Consider the following 17532-nt stretch of genomic DNA (forward strand, 5'->3'; position numbering starts at 1 on the left):
GGGGGGGTGAAGAAAAAGGTTGTTCTTAGTATCTGAGTCATTTGGAACAAAGATCCTCAAAAATTGCATGAAATCAGTCTTGTAACTATAGAAACCAATTTCTTCAGCTCCATATCACACGTCTCACACCTCAATTGTCTTTATCGTCGTCTACTGTCAGATCCTTAATCAGAAATGTGAACAGGCTTGATGATTTATTCAGCAGGGGAATGAAACTGTAGGTCAAGTGAAAAAAAAAATGAAAAAAAACCCGTATATCGTGCACACACACCTAACTCTCTGCAGCCTACGGTACTTTCATTTCATTCTGTTCCCAGTACCTCTGGGCCAATTGCAGCAAGCGCCAATATTAAGGCTCAATTAAAATAAGCTCTAATTAGCGCGGCTCTTTTCCTCTCAGGCTAGAAAAGTCAGGAAATGGATATTGGGAAATGTTAAAAAAAAAAATAGCTAGCGAGTGAAAGGCTACAGACATAAATGAACGTATTTGTTGATTTGTACAGTTGCTATGCAGAGGCCTCTGGGAGCAAAAGCTTAACCAGCCTAAGCTATAAACTAAAACCCCTGCAGCTAAACATGAACTGAGTGAAAACAAGGGCTCCATCTCAGAGCTGAAAACTGCTGGGCTCAGAAAATTAAAAGCCCGAGGCATTTTCCATTTAAAACGAAATCCCAGTACCGCCTCCCAGCCAAAGAATTATAAGCAGTATCAGATTTACAAAACGAACAATTACCCTGGAAAAATGTAGCCTATTGTACGGTCCCAGATGCTGGATGTAAAAGTGCTTCCCCTCTTATTTTAATATCGCTGCCTTTTCTAAATACCAGTTACAGACCTGATAAACCCAAATATAATAATATGCACATGTCATCTGAGGAGAACTTAAATCAATGCAGAGGAAAAAAAAAAAGAAGTGTCGTTCTTCCCATGACGGTGTCTCGTTTGAAATGTTCTCCTTGCCTCGAGCGGCTTCTGTCCTTCCTGTAGGCCTATATAAATGGTATGCAGCAGCAAAATACACTCTGACCTAATTGCCAAGAGAAAGCTTCCAACTCTTCCAGACCTCCTCTGCTCCAGCAGGGACCTATGCTGGCAGAGATAGGGATCAAGACTTGCCTTTTAAATAGAGAGCAAGTCCATCCGGACTCTGGTGACTTACCTCTTTGGCTTTTTGTTTTAATCTCAATTGCTCTGGATCTTCTTTGTTTGCTCGGCTCTGTTGAAAAGTGACAAAACCAAAATGTTCTTAAAAACTTGATTTAATGAAAGCTTAAGACAAAGCACAATATGCAACTTTAAGACCAGTAATAGATACAGGATATACTTCTACAGACACCACAAGTACAGTGCATAGTGAATACAGGAGTAGGAACATTGTATATAAAATAATACCCTGAAACTCTTTGGTTATCGGGGAAAAGCTGAACCAAAAACATTTCGTATCGTACAAAATGTTAACTCTTGCTTCCAATGGATGAACCTTGCAGTTAGAGGGTTACTGAAAAATGGCTACATTCTTAAACATGCAGCAGCCATTAAATATTTAATGCATAACAATATTCTCTTGTGATTAAAATGCGTCGCTGCAGGGGAAAGTGCCTCAGTCCAGGATTTGTAAGACTTCCCCTCATGCATTTTCATTCTCATTTTCCATAAAGGTTTGATGCCGGAGTACTTGCCTAGGGGAACCCTGAGTGCCAGAACTGCTACTTAGGCCAAGTTAATCATGACCTCCTTGCTATTTAAGTTTATGTGGTACAGCATAATAGAGTTATCAAAGTTGGCAACGATAAAACTGCTAAATTAAGGCCTATGAAATATACAGTAAAGCAACATATTGTGGAAGGCACCTGCCAGCCATCCCTTTGTATACCGCCATCAATATCTGGATCTCAGATCCAGACTATAAAACTAATTCTGCATTTCTATTCTTCAAAATTTATACTCAAACTTGCTCAAAATGTTTAAATGTTAAAACTAGTTTTGAAAAAGCATGTAGAAAACCCAAGCCTGGTAGATACAGAATGAGCATTTTACTAGTACTGCAGATTGCGAATACGATCATAAGGTAGATATAATGAGTTGGACCACAGAAAGCAAAGTGAATACTGCATCCGTGTACTTGGCCTAACTAAAGCCTCATTTACAAAGGATGATTATTGCTCAAATGATGTCTTTTCAGGGATAATCATTGCGTGTAAATGCTACCATCGTTTGCTTTTCGGCCGAACGATGATTTTATGTTGGGTTTAAAATCCATCATTCAGCAGGGCAGCTGATAGCAGGGACCGCATGCTGTCATTCTCCACGGGAGCACTAACATTGTTTTCATCAGCAGTCCCATGGCAGAACAAAAGGGGCTGTATGCAGATAAAACCACCCACTGTATTCTGCATACAGTGAAGGGAGCCTCATTTATATGCAAATGAAGCCAACAAGCTACTAATAGGCATTAGTGCCCATTAGAAGATTATGCAAAATAATTGCTCAAACTGTCATTTTCCCTATTGAACGAATTTTGAGCGATCTTTGCATGTAAACAGGGCTTAATACAGAGGGAGAATATGGCTTTTTACACTGTCTTTTTTTTTTTTTCTTCACACAAAGGGCCATTGCAAAAAAGACATACCATGCAGAACACAGTTGTTTTCTTTAAACAATGGATCCCTATGGGTGATGGATGCCACTGCATGTCATCTGTCACAAGCCTAGGTCAAGTGTATAAGTCTGACAGTAGGTTCGCGTGCAATGTATAACACAGCTTTAAGCTAGTGGAACTCAATTAAGGCCCATTTAGACAATGATTATCGCTCAAAAGACCTCTTTTAATCGTTGTGTCATTTACAGCGCAAGATGATCGCTCAAACGTTAAGCGATCACCTTGCGCTCAGCTGTTCCCCACTCCGTTAGACAGCTGAGTGCTCTGAGCGGAGGATGCAGAAGACAAGTGGGGTGTCCCTGCTTGTCTTCTGCATCCAGCTATTCTCTGCACGGATTCCCTGGCTGTTATACAGCTGGGCGCTCCCGAGCGGGGTATGGAGAACAGAGCTGGACCGCTTTGTTCTTCATACCCAGCCTGTCATCAGGGAGCGGGATGCAGCTAAAATAGTATCAGCTGTATCCCGCTGTGAATCCCTGATGAGGCTCATCGTTGCCTTTCAGCAGTACTGGTTCTATTTTAAATGGCTGTAGCTCTGGTTCTATCAGAGCTACCAAATGCATTTCTGTAGCCTCTAGTATGCGAGTTAGCTCCTTGGCAAACAGCTAATTTTCCCAGGGAAATCTGCAGCTAGTCAGACACTAGTATCGCAGTGTGCATTGATGGCCCGAGCCCATCCGAGTGGCTCACCGCTCTCGTTCATAAGGTACAACTTGGGAAAGTAACTAAAAGATATTAAACAAGACAATGCATATATTTGGGGCAGATGAGAAGCAGATTAAATCGAGCATAGTCACACGCCGTGCACAGCACACAACTGTTGGCCAGATGACCACATCCTCCTCTTAACATTCTCCGATAAACTAGCCGGGCATGAGTATTGTATGCAGGACCGAGAATGATACAATCCATAGGGACTATCCACAGTCATTAGCTAAATATTGACTGCTATCAAAGCAATATGTATGGGACGTTATTCGATATCAACTCCTTTAACATGGACCAGACGTATGAAGAAGGAAATCTGCTCAAACAATATTATGGGAGAACAATTCACAGCCATGAACGGTCACCCAGTGAAACATTGTCCTCGGTGTCCCAAGACACTTGTTGCATTTCACTTTACAGTTTTTAAACTATATGAAAAGCACTAAATCACCTTGGCTGCACGAAGCAGCATCTCTCGTTCTTCTTCAGTTTTGCGCTGTTTTTCCAGGTGCTCGAGTTGTTCAAGAAACTTAAGCTGTGCTCGAACGTCACTAGTCTGGACATAGCGATCACTTTGCTGAAAAAGAAAAAAACATTTCTAGTCTAATCATCATCAAGAACCAATACAAATTAGTTTTTGTACATAAACTCCATTTAGTGGTAGCTGTGGTCTAACAGTCTACTAGTTAGTGCTAGAAAACAAAATTCTGGCACCTGTAGCCACTATGTCTTTGCATTGGCTGACTGAAGCTTTCTAAAAAAAATATATGGAGCTCGGACCCGTATAACAATGTCTAAGACTAATGAGTACAGAATGTTAAACCCAAAAATTCATTTTAAGTGCATGTGGAAATGTTGCATGAGGAATTTCTTCCAGGGAATAGAGGACATTTTTTCAGTAAAGTAAGAGTGCTGACTGGAATGGCAGAGTGGTTGTGTAATTAGGCAATAATTACAGCATACAAAACAAGAATGTCTATTATAAAAATAGTAGTTGCTGATATTTATAGTACAAGCAAAACTTTTTAACTCTCACATTGTGGTGTATAAAAGAAAAATCGGCCACTTACACTCCAAATATTGAAAATAAAAATCAAACTAAAGCATTAAGGCTTGCTTTAAAGCCCAAGAAAGAAGCCTAATTTATTCTTTGCATCACCATAGTCAGAGCCATAACATTTTTCTTATTTTTCCATTGACACAGATGTAGGAGAGCATTTTTTTGCAGGATGATTTTTTTTTTTTTAATGGTACCATTTTGAGGTATGGATGAGACTTACGGATGAACATATTAACTCTTTGTGGGAGAGAGAACAGAAAAAAAAAAAAAAACGCACAATTTTATAGCAATGCGACATTGCTACAAAACGTGAAGCCCGTAGTTTCCAAAGGGTCTTTTCACATGAGACATGTTTTGTAGCCTGAAAGAACCCATTGGAAACCACTGGCTTCACATACATGCCTTTTGTAGCCCGTGTGAAACAGGTCTTCTAGTCTGTCACCTTAAAACTGACAGACAACCAATTACACTTTGCCTTCAGAATGGCCTAATAGGTATACAGCAATGGCAGGCTGAAAGGTCATATTAGAACCCCCCCATGCCCCAACTGCCAAGGCAGCCCAACAGCACCTTTCAATTGCATTCAATAGGGGGCAGATAGGGACAAAGGGAGTCCATCCGTCTGTCCAACAACCTGGATGCCGTGGGCACTATTGACCATGGCAGCTAGGGGTTAAACAGACAGAATTTGAGTTATTTCTGATCCCATTAGTTACAGTCAGAGGCTTTATGTACACACTGGACTCAGTGTGATGACCATGGCATAACTATACAGTATGTCTTGGTAGCTTAATGCAAGCCAATCCATTAAGTCAATCATATAGGCTTAATGGGTTAAATGCATACAGTATATGAGCGAGATGGGGAAAGCATGAAAGCATTATTAAAATGCTATACTAGCAGCTTTGTTATCTGTCCCTTCAAATATCAGGATACGTATACAGCGAAAAATACAGTAGTTGTAAGACACTTCTTTTCCCCCACAGTGGGAGGAAAAAAAGTCAGTGTGTCCTATAAAGCGAACATGCTGAAATTCAGACAGGCCAGCACGGTCGCATGGCCGACCGTTCGCTTGGCCATAGTGTATGGCCAGGTCCGCGCCATAGCAGGGAAGAAAAGCAGTTTTCTCCTTTCCCACTGGCGCTCACCACTGATTGGTGGAGCAGCAGCAGTTTCCACCGGCGTTCACTACCAATCAGCTCACTTCCTTCCTCCCACCATACACGAGAGCCACTGTTACAGAGCTCTGCTGTGGAAGAGAAAGGAAGGGAGTTAGTGGCCCTCTGTCACCCGGTGTTATCCCCTGCAATGTCGCCTTAAGTCCCTGGGTGTGTTCAAAATATTTTCCTACTTTCCTCCTTTAAAAACGTTGGTATGTCTTATAATCTAGTGCGTCTTATAAAGTGAAAAATAAGGCAAGCTGCACTGGAACAACGTAACAAGAACTAAACTCTCAAGATTAAAGCACATGAGCAAATTGACTCACAAAAATAAAAATGCAATAAGGACTTAACAACCCAGTCTGACTGTACATCATTTGAGGACTTATCAGTAATGGAAGAAAGTTCTAGTTAAAAGTACAAATCAGTAGAAAATCACATAAAGTAGTAAGTCAATCTTTAGAAGAATTCCCCCTGGGGCAGGATATAAGGATTGCAGACTGAGATATAGCTCAAGTCTTCAACAACATCTAGGTCAACCACATTGGGTCTAGAGAGTTTTGAGCACACAGAAGGTTACAGTTTACTGAATATACACACAAATTGGTTTAAAAAGTCTACACACCCCTGAAAAAATGTGATGTTTTTCTCAAGTTAAAAAGTCCAACAAGGATGAATTTCCACCTTCAATGTGAATCTGTACAATGCCATTGAAAAACAAACAAATATTTTAGGGTGGAAAAATAACAACAACATAACTAAAATAATGTCGTTCCATAAGTGTGAACATCAAACAGTAACATAGTATGTTAGGCTGAAGGGAGACCATGTCCATTTGATACAGCCTATTTTGACCCCCCAATTGTTGATCCAGAAGAAGGCAAACAAAACCCAATGAGACAGAAGTCAATTTAGCCCATTTGGGGGAAAAAAAAAGTTCCTCCCCGATTCTATAATGGCAGTCAGAATAATCCCTGGATCATTGTTTGAAATTTCCTACCTGACTCCAAGACCTGCATCAACAAACCCGCTGGTTAGGTCTATATCCTGTAATAGCCTAGCGCTCTATATAAAAAAAAAAAAAAAAAAAAAAAAGGCATCTAGTTCCCTCAAACTACTCTTATCAATTTTGCCATCACCGCGTCCTCAGGCAGAGCGTGCCACAGTCTCGCTGCTCCTACAGTAAAGAAACCACTTCTATGTTGGTGATGAAACTTTCTTTCCTCTAAACGTATCAGATGTCCTCTTGTTAACATCACAGTCCTGGGTATAAACAGATCATGGGAGAGATCCTTGTATTGTCCCCTCATGTATTTATACATAGTTATTTGGTCGCTCCTTAACGGCTTTTTTCCTGGGTAAATAATCCCAATTTTGATAGCCTCTCTGGGTATTCCAGTTCCCTCATTCCATGTATTAGTTTAGTTGCCCTTCTTTGAACCCCCTCAAGCACTGTGACATCTTTCCTGAGCACCGGTGACCAGAACTGTGCGCAGTATTCCATGTGAGGCCTGACAAGTGCCTTATATAGTGGGAGGATAATGTTCTCATCCTTCACGCTTATACCTCTTTTAATGCATCCCAAGACTTTATTTGCTTTTGCAGTAGCTGATCTACAGTCCACTAGTCCCCCCAGGTCTTTTTCCATATCACTTTTCCCTAGCTGTACCCCTTTTAGTGTATATTGGTGACATCCGTTTCTCCTGCCCATGTGCATAACCTTACATTTATCAATATTGAACTTCATTTGCCAGTTTTCTGCCCAAGCCCCCAGCTTATCTAGGTCCGTTTGTAGCCAGATATTGTCCTCCGTTGTATTAATCTTGTATAATTTTGTATCATCTGAAAATATTGATATTTTAGTGTGCAGTCCCTCTATCAGGTCATTGATAAATATATTGAACAGAATGCGGCCCAATACTGAACCCTGTGGCCCCAGTAGCGACGGTAGCCCAATCAGAGTACGAACCATTTATTACCACCCTCTGCTTTCTATCTCCGAGCCAGTTCTTTACCCAACTACACGCGTTTTCGCCCAGTCCGAGCGTTCTCTTTATATATCAGCCTATTATGCGGCACGGTGTCAAATGACTTAGAAAAATCCAGATATACGAGATCAATAGACTCTCCCAGATCTAGCCTAGAACTTACATCATTGTAGAAGCTGATCAAATTGATCTGACATGATCGACCTCTCATGAATCCATGCTGAGTTACACCATTGTTTTCTTTAAGGTATTGATGACATCCCTCAGAAACCCACTCAGGTCTGCTACATGCACGTAACACACACCACACACAGCTGTGCTACATGCGCATGACACAAATACACAGCTCTGCTACATGTGTGTCACACACACAGTTCTGCCACATTACGTGCATATTACAGACACACAGCTCTGCTAGATGCACGTGTCACAAACACAGCTGTACTACATAAATTCTTCTTCAGCCTCTGCTGGTTTAGGATCTGTGATGTTACCATCATGTGACCCTGTACTCCTTCCACACAGGTGACTGATCAGATGACCGTGACATCACAGGTCCTGTCAGCACACAGCTGCTGTCAGGCTCTGCAGGTTTTTAATAGAGTGAAGCACCAGTGATGACATCAGCATCCTGTGATCAGGGGTGGAGGTCAGAGCCCAGATGACTGATCACATGAGTGACATCACAGGTCCTGTGAGCACACGGCTGCTATCAGGCTCTGCATGTTTTATGCCTAGGACCTACAATTACATCAGTCATGTGCTCAGGGGCGGAGCATAAGCACGCACACACATACAGTCTCAATAGTGTCCCTAAACATAAGGGAACTAAGTGACACGATAGACCGCTAGTTCTTAGGTGTATTCCACCTAGGCCCATCAATTTGTCAATTTTAAAATCGGCTCTGCACTTCCTTGTGCGTTAGGTAGGTGATATTTTGTGAGGGGTTCGTTTTATCCCCCCGGCATCTCGTGTGACATTTTTTTCCTTCATAAATACACTTGAGGAAAAAAAAAATAGATTTGCCTTCTCCCTACCATCTTCTATGATTTCTCCTGCATTATTTGTTAGAGACAGTGCTTTCAGTGCAAATCCCTTTACGGTTTATAGAATTGAAAAATAGTTTAGGGTTATGCTTGCTCTCTTTGGCAAATCAGTCTCTCTGCCATCTACTTGGCAGTTTTGATCTTTTCCTTATATAAACTTGATTTTAGCACTTCACTGACTTATTTTTTTTCCGCTTCTAGCCCCTCTTAGTCTTGTCCAACCACATTGGTTTCTTTCTACTAGTAGTTCTTTTCTTTTTAAAGGGTATGAAATGCTCGCACGAGGTAATTAGGATGCTTTTAGACTTCTCCCATTTATCATCTGTACTTTTATGAGGACATTGTCCCAATTAATGTCGTGAAGTGTAATTCTGAGCTGATCAAATTTTGCTTTACTAAAGTTTAGTTTTTTTTGTCGCTCCCTGATAAGGCTTCCTATTAAATGACAACTGGAAATTAATTATATTGTGGTCACTATTTCCCAAGTGTCCTTCAACCTGCACCCCCATGATTCTGTCCAGTTTGTTAGTAATAAGTCCAGGATGGCCCTCCCTCTAGTTGTCTCCTTCACTAGTTGGGTAAGTTGTCCTCTTTAATTGTTCTTAAAAAAAAACGTATTGCCAGTGAGATTCGCAGGTTTCGTCTTTCCATATTATATCTGGATAATTAAAGTCCTCTATAATAATTACTTCATTCCAGTTTGATACCTTTTCTATTCGTTTTATTAATATGTTTTCAGTTTCTTCTGCTATTTTTGGTGACCCACAGAAAGCCCCCATCAGGATTTTGTTATTTTTCCCTCCCTGTATTTCTACCCACAGAGATTCCATGTGTTCATGTCCTACACCTATATCTTCTTGTAGCTTCGGCATTAAGTAGGATTTAACATAGCCATACCCCTCACCCCTTTCTGGTTCCCACGGTCTCTTCTGAAGAGATTGTAACCCTGTAAATTCACCGCCCAATCGTACATCAAACCATGTTTCCATTATTCCTACTATACTGTCATTTTCTTCAGACATTCTCGCTTCAAGCTTGCCCCTTTTACTGATCAGACTTCTTGCATTCGTTGCCATACAAGTTATACAGTTGTTCTTTATATTCATTATGCTACTTATGGTCCTATTAGCTGTTCTGTCAGTTCTAATTGTACTCACCCCACGCCCCACTCAACCCCTATTCCTATTACTTGGTCCCAGGTCACAGTCTACACTATATTCCCCTCTATTGCTCTTATTGCCCACCCCCAGTCTCTAGTTTAAACACTCCTCCTTCTAGCCATCTTTTCCCCCAGCACAGCTGTACCCTCCCCAGGTATTGAGATGCAGCCTGTCCCTACTGTAGAGTCTGTAGCTGACATTCGATCACCACCTAGACAACAAAATATGTTGAGTACAATTCTGCATTATCTTCACAGTTTAAATCTCAATAGATGATATACTCTAGCTGTACCGTTCAAAAGTCATACTCCGTTCATTTTATCCTGTTTAAATAAAAAACATTTAATGACAAACAAAATACAATAAATATAAAAAAACAAAAACTATTTGATAAACCCCCGGGGCCCATAATGTGACAAAACTATATAACAATATACTGGAACCGCTATTCTTTATAAAAAGTGTCTCCAAGTTCTTACGAGACAATCACTCGCACCATGTTCGCATACCTATGGAGTGCCTTCATTAATAGAAAGTCCCTTCCAGAGAAACACCCATCATTTGAAAAATCTTTCAATTGTGCTTAATGTTCATGTTCCAGACTCCAGCACTTATCACCTCTTTAAGATGGCAGCACCTCGTCACTCTTTATAACTTTTAAAGCAGAAAACTCTGCGATTATATTTTAATCACCGAGTATTGGCATTTCCCGAGATTCAGCTTCTCAAAGTCACATCACTGCTAGGAACCTACGCCCTGGATTGTATAGCAGGCTTAGTAGATAGCGCATGTAGGGCATCTCATTAGCCGGCCATGCTGTAGTTCCATGCACATATGCACTCATATCAAGAGGTTTCTGCTGCGCAGTGTTCAAACAGCTCCACTTCTCCTCCCCACGAGCAAATTATATGATGGGTCCAAGTTACATATCATTTTGCTGTCCAGTTAAGTCCACTTAAAAAGTTACACTTCTACAATTTCTCCTCCAGACGAGTTTCCAAGCAAACTTCGCTTTTTCTTCAGTGACCAACAGTTCTGCATTAGACTCCTTCCATTTTGGGTTTGAGGTATGCCAATTGCATTAATGAACACGATTCCATAAATCCAGTTCATTCTTGTTGAACAACTCATAGTATGAAACTGCTCACACAATAAAAATATAAGATATTGTGGTACGAGGACTTATACGTTATTGTTTCTCTTATTAGCCCAAAGGCTACAGCATATTATATACTGTTCTGTTTATTATATATGTATCTACCAGATGAAAAGTAACATATTGCATATTAATTTGAGCCTTATTAACTTCCCTTCCCGTATTAAACAGTTGACGGTATATACAGTCTGTTGAACTATGTATCTAATCCTCTATGTGATAGCGTTCCTCAGCTACAATATAGAAGACTAATTAGGAATTGGATACCAGAAGGAATGTATCTGCAAATCCCCCACTAACACTTATGCCCCCCTCTTCCTCTTGTAAGTGAAAGTAAATATACTTCCTGCTCTTTGTCTCATGTTAAAGATAAGATGAACCAATAAGTGTTAGCTTGTAATAAACCTGCCTACTCAATACATAAACCGATACAGGTGATGTAATAACCACTCAGAGATGTGTGAACACACGGTTCCCTCTGAGCAAATAGTGTTGACACAAATAAATCTTTGTTCACTTCCTACGTCGCGGGCGTCTTGGCAGATGTTCGATCACACATCCATATGATAACATATGCAAGTATTGAAAATTTTTTTCCCCTTTTTCCCTTCCAAAAAATATATACAATTAGGGCATAGGTTCCTAGTAATGCAATGAGGTGACTTTGAGAAGCTGGGGTGCGGGAAATACCAACATTCAGTGATTACACATTTTAAAGCTCAAGTTTTGTGATTACATTTTAAAGAGTGACAAGGTAAGTGCCAAAATCTGGCATGTGAACACTGAGAAAGATTTCTTGATTTTTCAAATGATAGGCGTTTCTCTTGAAGAGACTGTCATTGAGGCAACTCCATAGGTGTGCAAACCTGTTGTAGGCGATTCATAAGAACTTGGAGACAGATAGTTTTTAACCCACTTAGGACCAAGCACTGTAAATTTACGGCGCTTGGTCCTGGGCTTTAAACCCAGCCAATTGTTAAAAATACAGTGCGGGTTTAAAGCCCCTGTTTCTGAAATCAAGCAGGAGCATGTCGGGTTGTCAGCTGTTAGTCATAGCTGATAACCCGGAGAAGGCAGGTGGGGTTTTTGAGTGCTATGTACTAGAAAGTGAAAGTATAACTTCCACTACACAAGCCGGCAGTCTGCTACAGCAGAGCTACAGGGTCGTAGAAGACCCTGATCAGCTCTGCATATTCTTACTACAGGGGCTGTTTTCCCCTGTAACTGGGGCACCTATGGATGCTGCTTCTATGGATGCCCCAGCTACAGTGGAAAGTGTCAAATTATTTAAATTATTAAAAAAAACCAAAAACATGCGAAGGTCCTCAAGAGGTCTTATATGACCTCATGGGGACATTGATAGTAGGGGGGAAAAAAACTACATACGTAAAGTTAAAAAAAAAAAAATTCTGAACAAAATAAAAATACACACAAGAAAGAAAAGAACCCAAAGCAGACGCAAACCAAAATAGTCACCATATGTGCCCTATAATCCAAAACCACGCATTTTATATATCAAAAAATCTGAAACAAAATGAGGAACCCATTCCCATACTTTATCTTAGCGTTAATATACAAATTAAAAAATATATATAATTTTTAGGTTTTTAAAATAGGGCAGTAAAACCACCACATGGGTAAATTCCCTTAAAAGGGTCTGGTCTTTAAAATACAAAACAGCCTGGTCCTTAAGGCGTTAAAGAAGATCGGTTCAAGTATGTTGTTAATACTGCTATTGTTTGTCATATTATATAGCATATGTATTTCCAGGAGAGCCCTGCAGTGTATCAAATTATAGTGGTTTTAATTGTACCTTATGATTTGTCATAAGTGTGAACACTCTCTTAAATTTGGGGACGTGGTTTTGTTCTGAAAAATAGTCAGTACTCCACTGCCAATATTTACAGTGATTCTGATTCACCCCATATAAAGTTCAACTCTTCTAGTAGGCTTTTCCTGGCATTTTCTTATTTGGTCCATAAAGAGCTTACAGCACATCAAAAGGATCCAATTGCTGAAAGGTGCGAGTCAGGAGAAGGGACCCTAAAAATGCCAAGACTTCACATATACTATGGAGCACAGTGAAGATGGTCATTAAGAAATGGATTAAATTTAGTACATCAATGATAATTGAGAATAACTGGACATTCAATTTTCTTCTGGTCTTTTCATCAAATTTTGTAGGTCAGGAGGCTGCCAAAAGGCCTACAGAGACATTAAGAGCTGCAGGAATTTCTGACAAGTCTTGGTTGTGTAGTGCATGTGACAACCATCTCCTGTATTCTTCATATGTCTGGGCTGTGGGGTAGGGGGACAAGACGGAAGCCTTTTATAACAAAGAAAGACATCCAAGCCCGGCTGTGTTTTGCCAAAATCTACATCAAGTCTGTCGGTATGTGGGAGAATATAATGCTCTGGTCTGATAGGGCCTAAAATTTCAACCTGTGTCTCAATCCCCTAAAAGTATGCTTCGCACAAAGCCAACACTGCCCATCACCAAAAGGCCCCAATACCTGCTGTGAAGATGGTGGGGGCAGCACTGTGTTTTGGGCGGTTTTTCTGCTGCTACAAATGGGGCTTCAGTCAAGATGAATGGAATTATGAACAGTTCCAAATATCAGTACATTTTAGCACAAAACCTACAGACCTCGGCTAAAAAAACCTGAAGATTAAAGAGGAATCTAACTTTTCAGCATAAAGACCCAAAGCAGACCTCCAAATCACCAAGAGAATGGCTTCACCAGAAGATCAAAGTTTTGGAATGGCCTAGGCAGAGTTCAGAGCTCCTATTGAAAATCTGTGGGCTGACCTGAAGAGGGCGGTACACACAAGATGCCCTCATAAATCTTACACAATTGCAAGTAAGAATAGGCAAAGATTGTGCCATATTGACAGTCAAGATGTGCCATACTGATAAACACCTACCAAAAAATACTGAATGTTGTCAAAGTCAAAAGGGTACATCAACAAAGTATTAGTTTTAGGGTGTGCATGTTTATGCAACCACATTATTTTAGTTTTTTTTTATACACACATCAAATCAATCAATCCATCCATCCATCCAGGTGGCCGACTCTTCGTGACTTTATAGGCGAACATTCTCTATGCTTCCCAGTCATGCACTGCTTCTAATTGCTCGATGAAAGAAAAAAGTGAAAAGGGAGAGCGCTTTGGAAAAGTGACAATATACAAAAAAAAAAAAACTGACGGGAATTTTGCATGTCAAGGTAACCTGAAATCCACTAATACGTAGAAAGCTGCAAACCCCCCAAAAAACACCAGACACTGAGTGTCCGGGAAATAAAGACTAAAGTAACCTCAGTGTGTACTGAGGAGAAAAAAGGGACTTTCTGGTTTGATTAAGACCCCCTTGGAACCTGCGTACTAAAGATTTTATGTCCACTACCCATATTTATCGGCATGCTACATCATTGAGGGGTCTCTGTTCTTTAATTTAATCTCGCAAGTATTTGAAAATACTGTACAGTTGGTATTATGGCAGGGAAATCTCCGGGGCTTGCTGCCTTGAGTATGCAGTAAGAACCCCCGGAAGACTTCAGACGACAGCTCAGTGCTCTCGACATTTCAGCACTAGAGCTGTCCACGGAAATCTTCTGGGGTTTAACTGTATGGTCAGTGCAGCAAGCCCCAGAGATTTTCCGGGCGTGCCACTAAAGGGGTTAAGCAGCATCAACCCCACATTGTCTTTTCTCCTTAGTACACACTGAGGTTACTTTAGTCTTAACTGCTTGATGCACATATTGGTATCCAGTTTGATGGTGTCAAGCCAGCGTGTTCTTTATTGACTTTTTCTTCTGGTTCCGCTGTTCATTCCCAACATTATGAACTTCTCTAGCGAGTTTGCACACATGACGTGGCCAAAGTAGGACAGTCACAGTCTACTGACTTTAGCTCCTAGCAATGTCCCTGGTTTTTCTATGATCCAACACTTCTGCTTGTTACCCTGGCTGTCCATGATATTCTTTATAATTTCCGCCACCACCACATTTCTAATGCATCTCCTTCTGTTGGCCTCTTAGTGTCCAACTCTCGGACCCACACATCATAGGAAAGACGATTGCTTTAGTCTGCTTTTGGTAGTTAGCTACGTTTTGCTCTTCCAGATCATATTCATGCCAACCATTGCAAAGCGGTCCAATGGGATCTGACGTTTGATTTCTAGGGAGAATTCGCTGTCAAGGTTGATTTTTGACCGAAGGAAGATGAATTCATGAACTGATTCAATTTCTTTGTGGTTAATATTTAGCTTCGATTTTCCTTAGCTGCTGTTGCCATGATCTTTGTTTTATTGATGTTAAGGTGCAGCCCCATTTTTTCACCTTCTTCCTTAAGTTTTAAAATCATGTTCATCAGGTCCTCCTCTCTTTCAGCCAGCAGAGTTGTATCATCCGCATATCTCAAGCTGTTGACGGTCCCTTCCACTGATCTTCACTCCAATGTTTGGAGAGTCCAGGTCCTCATAATCACCTCAACATAAAGGTTGAAGAGAAGTGGGGACAACATGCAGCCCTGTCTCACACCCTTGCCAATCCTGAATCACTCTATATCGCCATAGTGTTTACACCATTGCTTCTTGATTGATATACAGTGATCTGATAAACTTGATCAAGTGAACTGAGACGCCATATAAAATTTATATTACAAACATACATATTTATATATGTTCTACTGTGATCTCTAATAAATGGCCTTGAAAGCTGAATGCTACTTGCTACTATGACCTCATTGGCTCTCTAAACAGTTTTTCACGTTCGGTTGATATGAACATGCTTTCCTTGACTGGAATATAACCAGGGGATCTGGTTATTTAGCTATATCTTTGGATAGAATTTAAAGGGGTTGTCCCGCGAAAGCAAGTGGGTCTATACACTTCTGTATGGCCATATTAATGCACTTTGTAATGTACATTGTGCATTAATTATGAGCCATACAGAAGTTATTCACTTACCTGTTCCGTTTCTAGCGTCCTCGTCTCCATGGTGCCGTCTAATTTTCAGCGTCTAATCGCCCGATTAGACGCGCTTGCGCAGTCCGGTCTTCTGCTTTTCTCAATGGGGCCGCTCATGCCGGAGAGCGGCTCCTCGTAGCTCCGCCCCGTCACGTGCTGATTCCAGCCAACCAGGAGGCTGGAATCGGCAATGGACCGCACAGAAGAGCTGCGTTCCACCGAGGGAGAAGATCCCGGCGGCCATCTTCACCAGGTAAGTAAGAAGTCACCGGAGCGCGGGGATTCAGGTAAGCACTATCCGGTTTTTATTTTTAACCCCTGCATCGGGTTTGTCTCGCACCGAACGGGGGGGGGGGGGGGGGGGCTATTGAAAAAAAAAAAAAACGTTTCGGCGCGGGACAACCCCTTTAAGTAACTGAACAAACTTTTTATTTATAAATAAATAAATAAAAAATAAAAATCACACCAGTCTTTCCAGTAATGTGTAATTTTATGGTACATGTTAAACATAAAAACTGGAGTTAATTAGCCATCAATCAAAAATGCACTTTTTTCAAAAGGTTCCCACAATTTCAAGAATCTGAACATAGCAAAAACAATGAACACAGCAGTGGCTAATTCTTAAAATGGGTTTTGATTTTGGCTTTTTTGTTTGTATAGTTTTTGCTGTTGTTGCCTTGCAGTAAAAAAAAGTCAAACAGGCCTCACTAATTATTTCTGTTTAAGAGAGCAAATCACAACAGAAGCAATTAAAAAGATACGTTAATTATACTCTAAAAACAGATATTCTATATAAAAGTCTTGTTTTGATCCATTAATAATGTCTCATCACAAACTCCCCTGCTCGGTCTTGCCCTTTGCATTATATTGCAGCTCACCCTGCTCAGGTTGACTATTAGCATCGGTCCATCACATGCTCATTAGATAGTCACAAGCAGCCAGTCAATAAGACTAGCGAGAAGACTGATGACTAGGGACAACAACTTTCTACAGGTACTTGGTTTTCATCATTAGGAGACATTTTATTTTCATTTGCCAACTTGACCAGAACCAACCTAATTTTCATTTGATTACCATTTTTGGTACTCCACAAGATGATTGCACTTTCAATGAATTCTTTAAGACAAGAAAAATGAATCCACCTTACCCTGAGACAGAAGACCGTATTTAGGATTGAGTGAACTGGTTACATTTACCTTGCAGTTTGTAGACCGGTGCTGTGCTGCCACTGTCAGTTTTTCAATGAGTCCTCGTAATCTCTCCTGTGTCGCATGGGAGACCAAGTTCATAACATCAGAGTTAAGTTCCTTAATGTCATGCCTTTTACCTGTGGAAGCAGAGAAAATCCATTACATGTTTTAGTGGAAGCTGATAATTGAAATAATTAGCACAGCAGGTATTCTGTTCCCTCCAGAAGTCATACCCATTAAGAATAGAGGCTTGTAGATTATGATTTTCCTGCTACACTCACAACTTCAAAGATATTAGACACTGCATTAATAAAACTTAGCCTGGAGCTCTGGAAAGTATAGGCAATGTTTCACTTGGCCTTCAGAATATATCTGCTCACAAGGTCAGTGTTAGGACACCAATATTAAGCAGACAAGCTAAAAGACATTGAGGA

At 40.6% G+C, this 17532-nt stretch overlaps 1 protein-coding gene across 2 annotated transcripts in view; it reads right to left on the reverse strand.

Annotated features, from left to right (window-relative positions):
- The window catches only part of TAF4B (TATA-box binding protein associated factor 4b), a 116005-nt gene that overhangs the window by 24430 nt on the left and 74043 nt on the right, over positions 1-17532 (reverse strand). Inside the window, exons 11-14 of one of the 2 annotated variants that reach the window (XM_066578977.1) lie at positions 17105-17235; positions 3820-3945; positions 1161-1217; positions 776-1085 (exon numbers count right to left, since the gene is read on the reverse strand). In XM_066578977.1, coding sequence (XP_066435074.1) covers positions 1029-1085; positions 1161-1217; positions 3820-3945; positions 17105-17235 — 371 coding nt within the window. In that variant the 3' untranslated portion in view covers positions 776-1028. Of the gene's footprint in view, positions 1-775; positions 1086-1160; positions 1218-3819; positions 3946-17104; positions 17236-17532 lie in introns of those variants that run through there. The other variant, XM_066578976.1, reaches the window with a different exon arrangement.

The sequence above is a fragment of the Eleutherodactylus coqui genome, chromosome 9 (genome assembly GCF_035609145.1).
Source record: "Eleutherodactylus coqui strain aEleCoq1 chromosome 9, aEleCoq1.hap1, whole genome shotgun sequence".
Taxonomy (NCBI): Eukaryota; Metazoa; Chordata; class Amphibia; order Anura; family Eleutherodactylidae; genus Eleutherodactylus; species Eleutherodactylus coqui.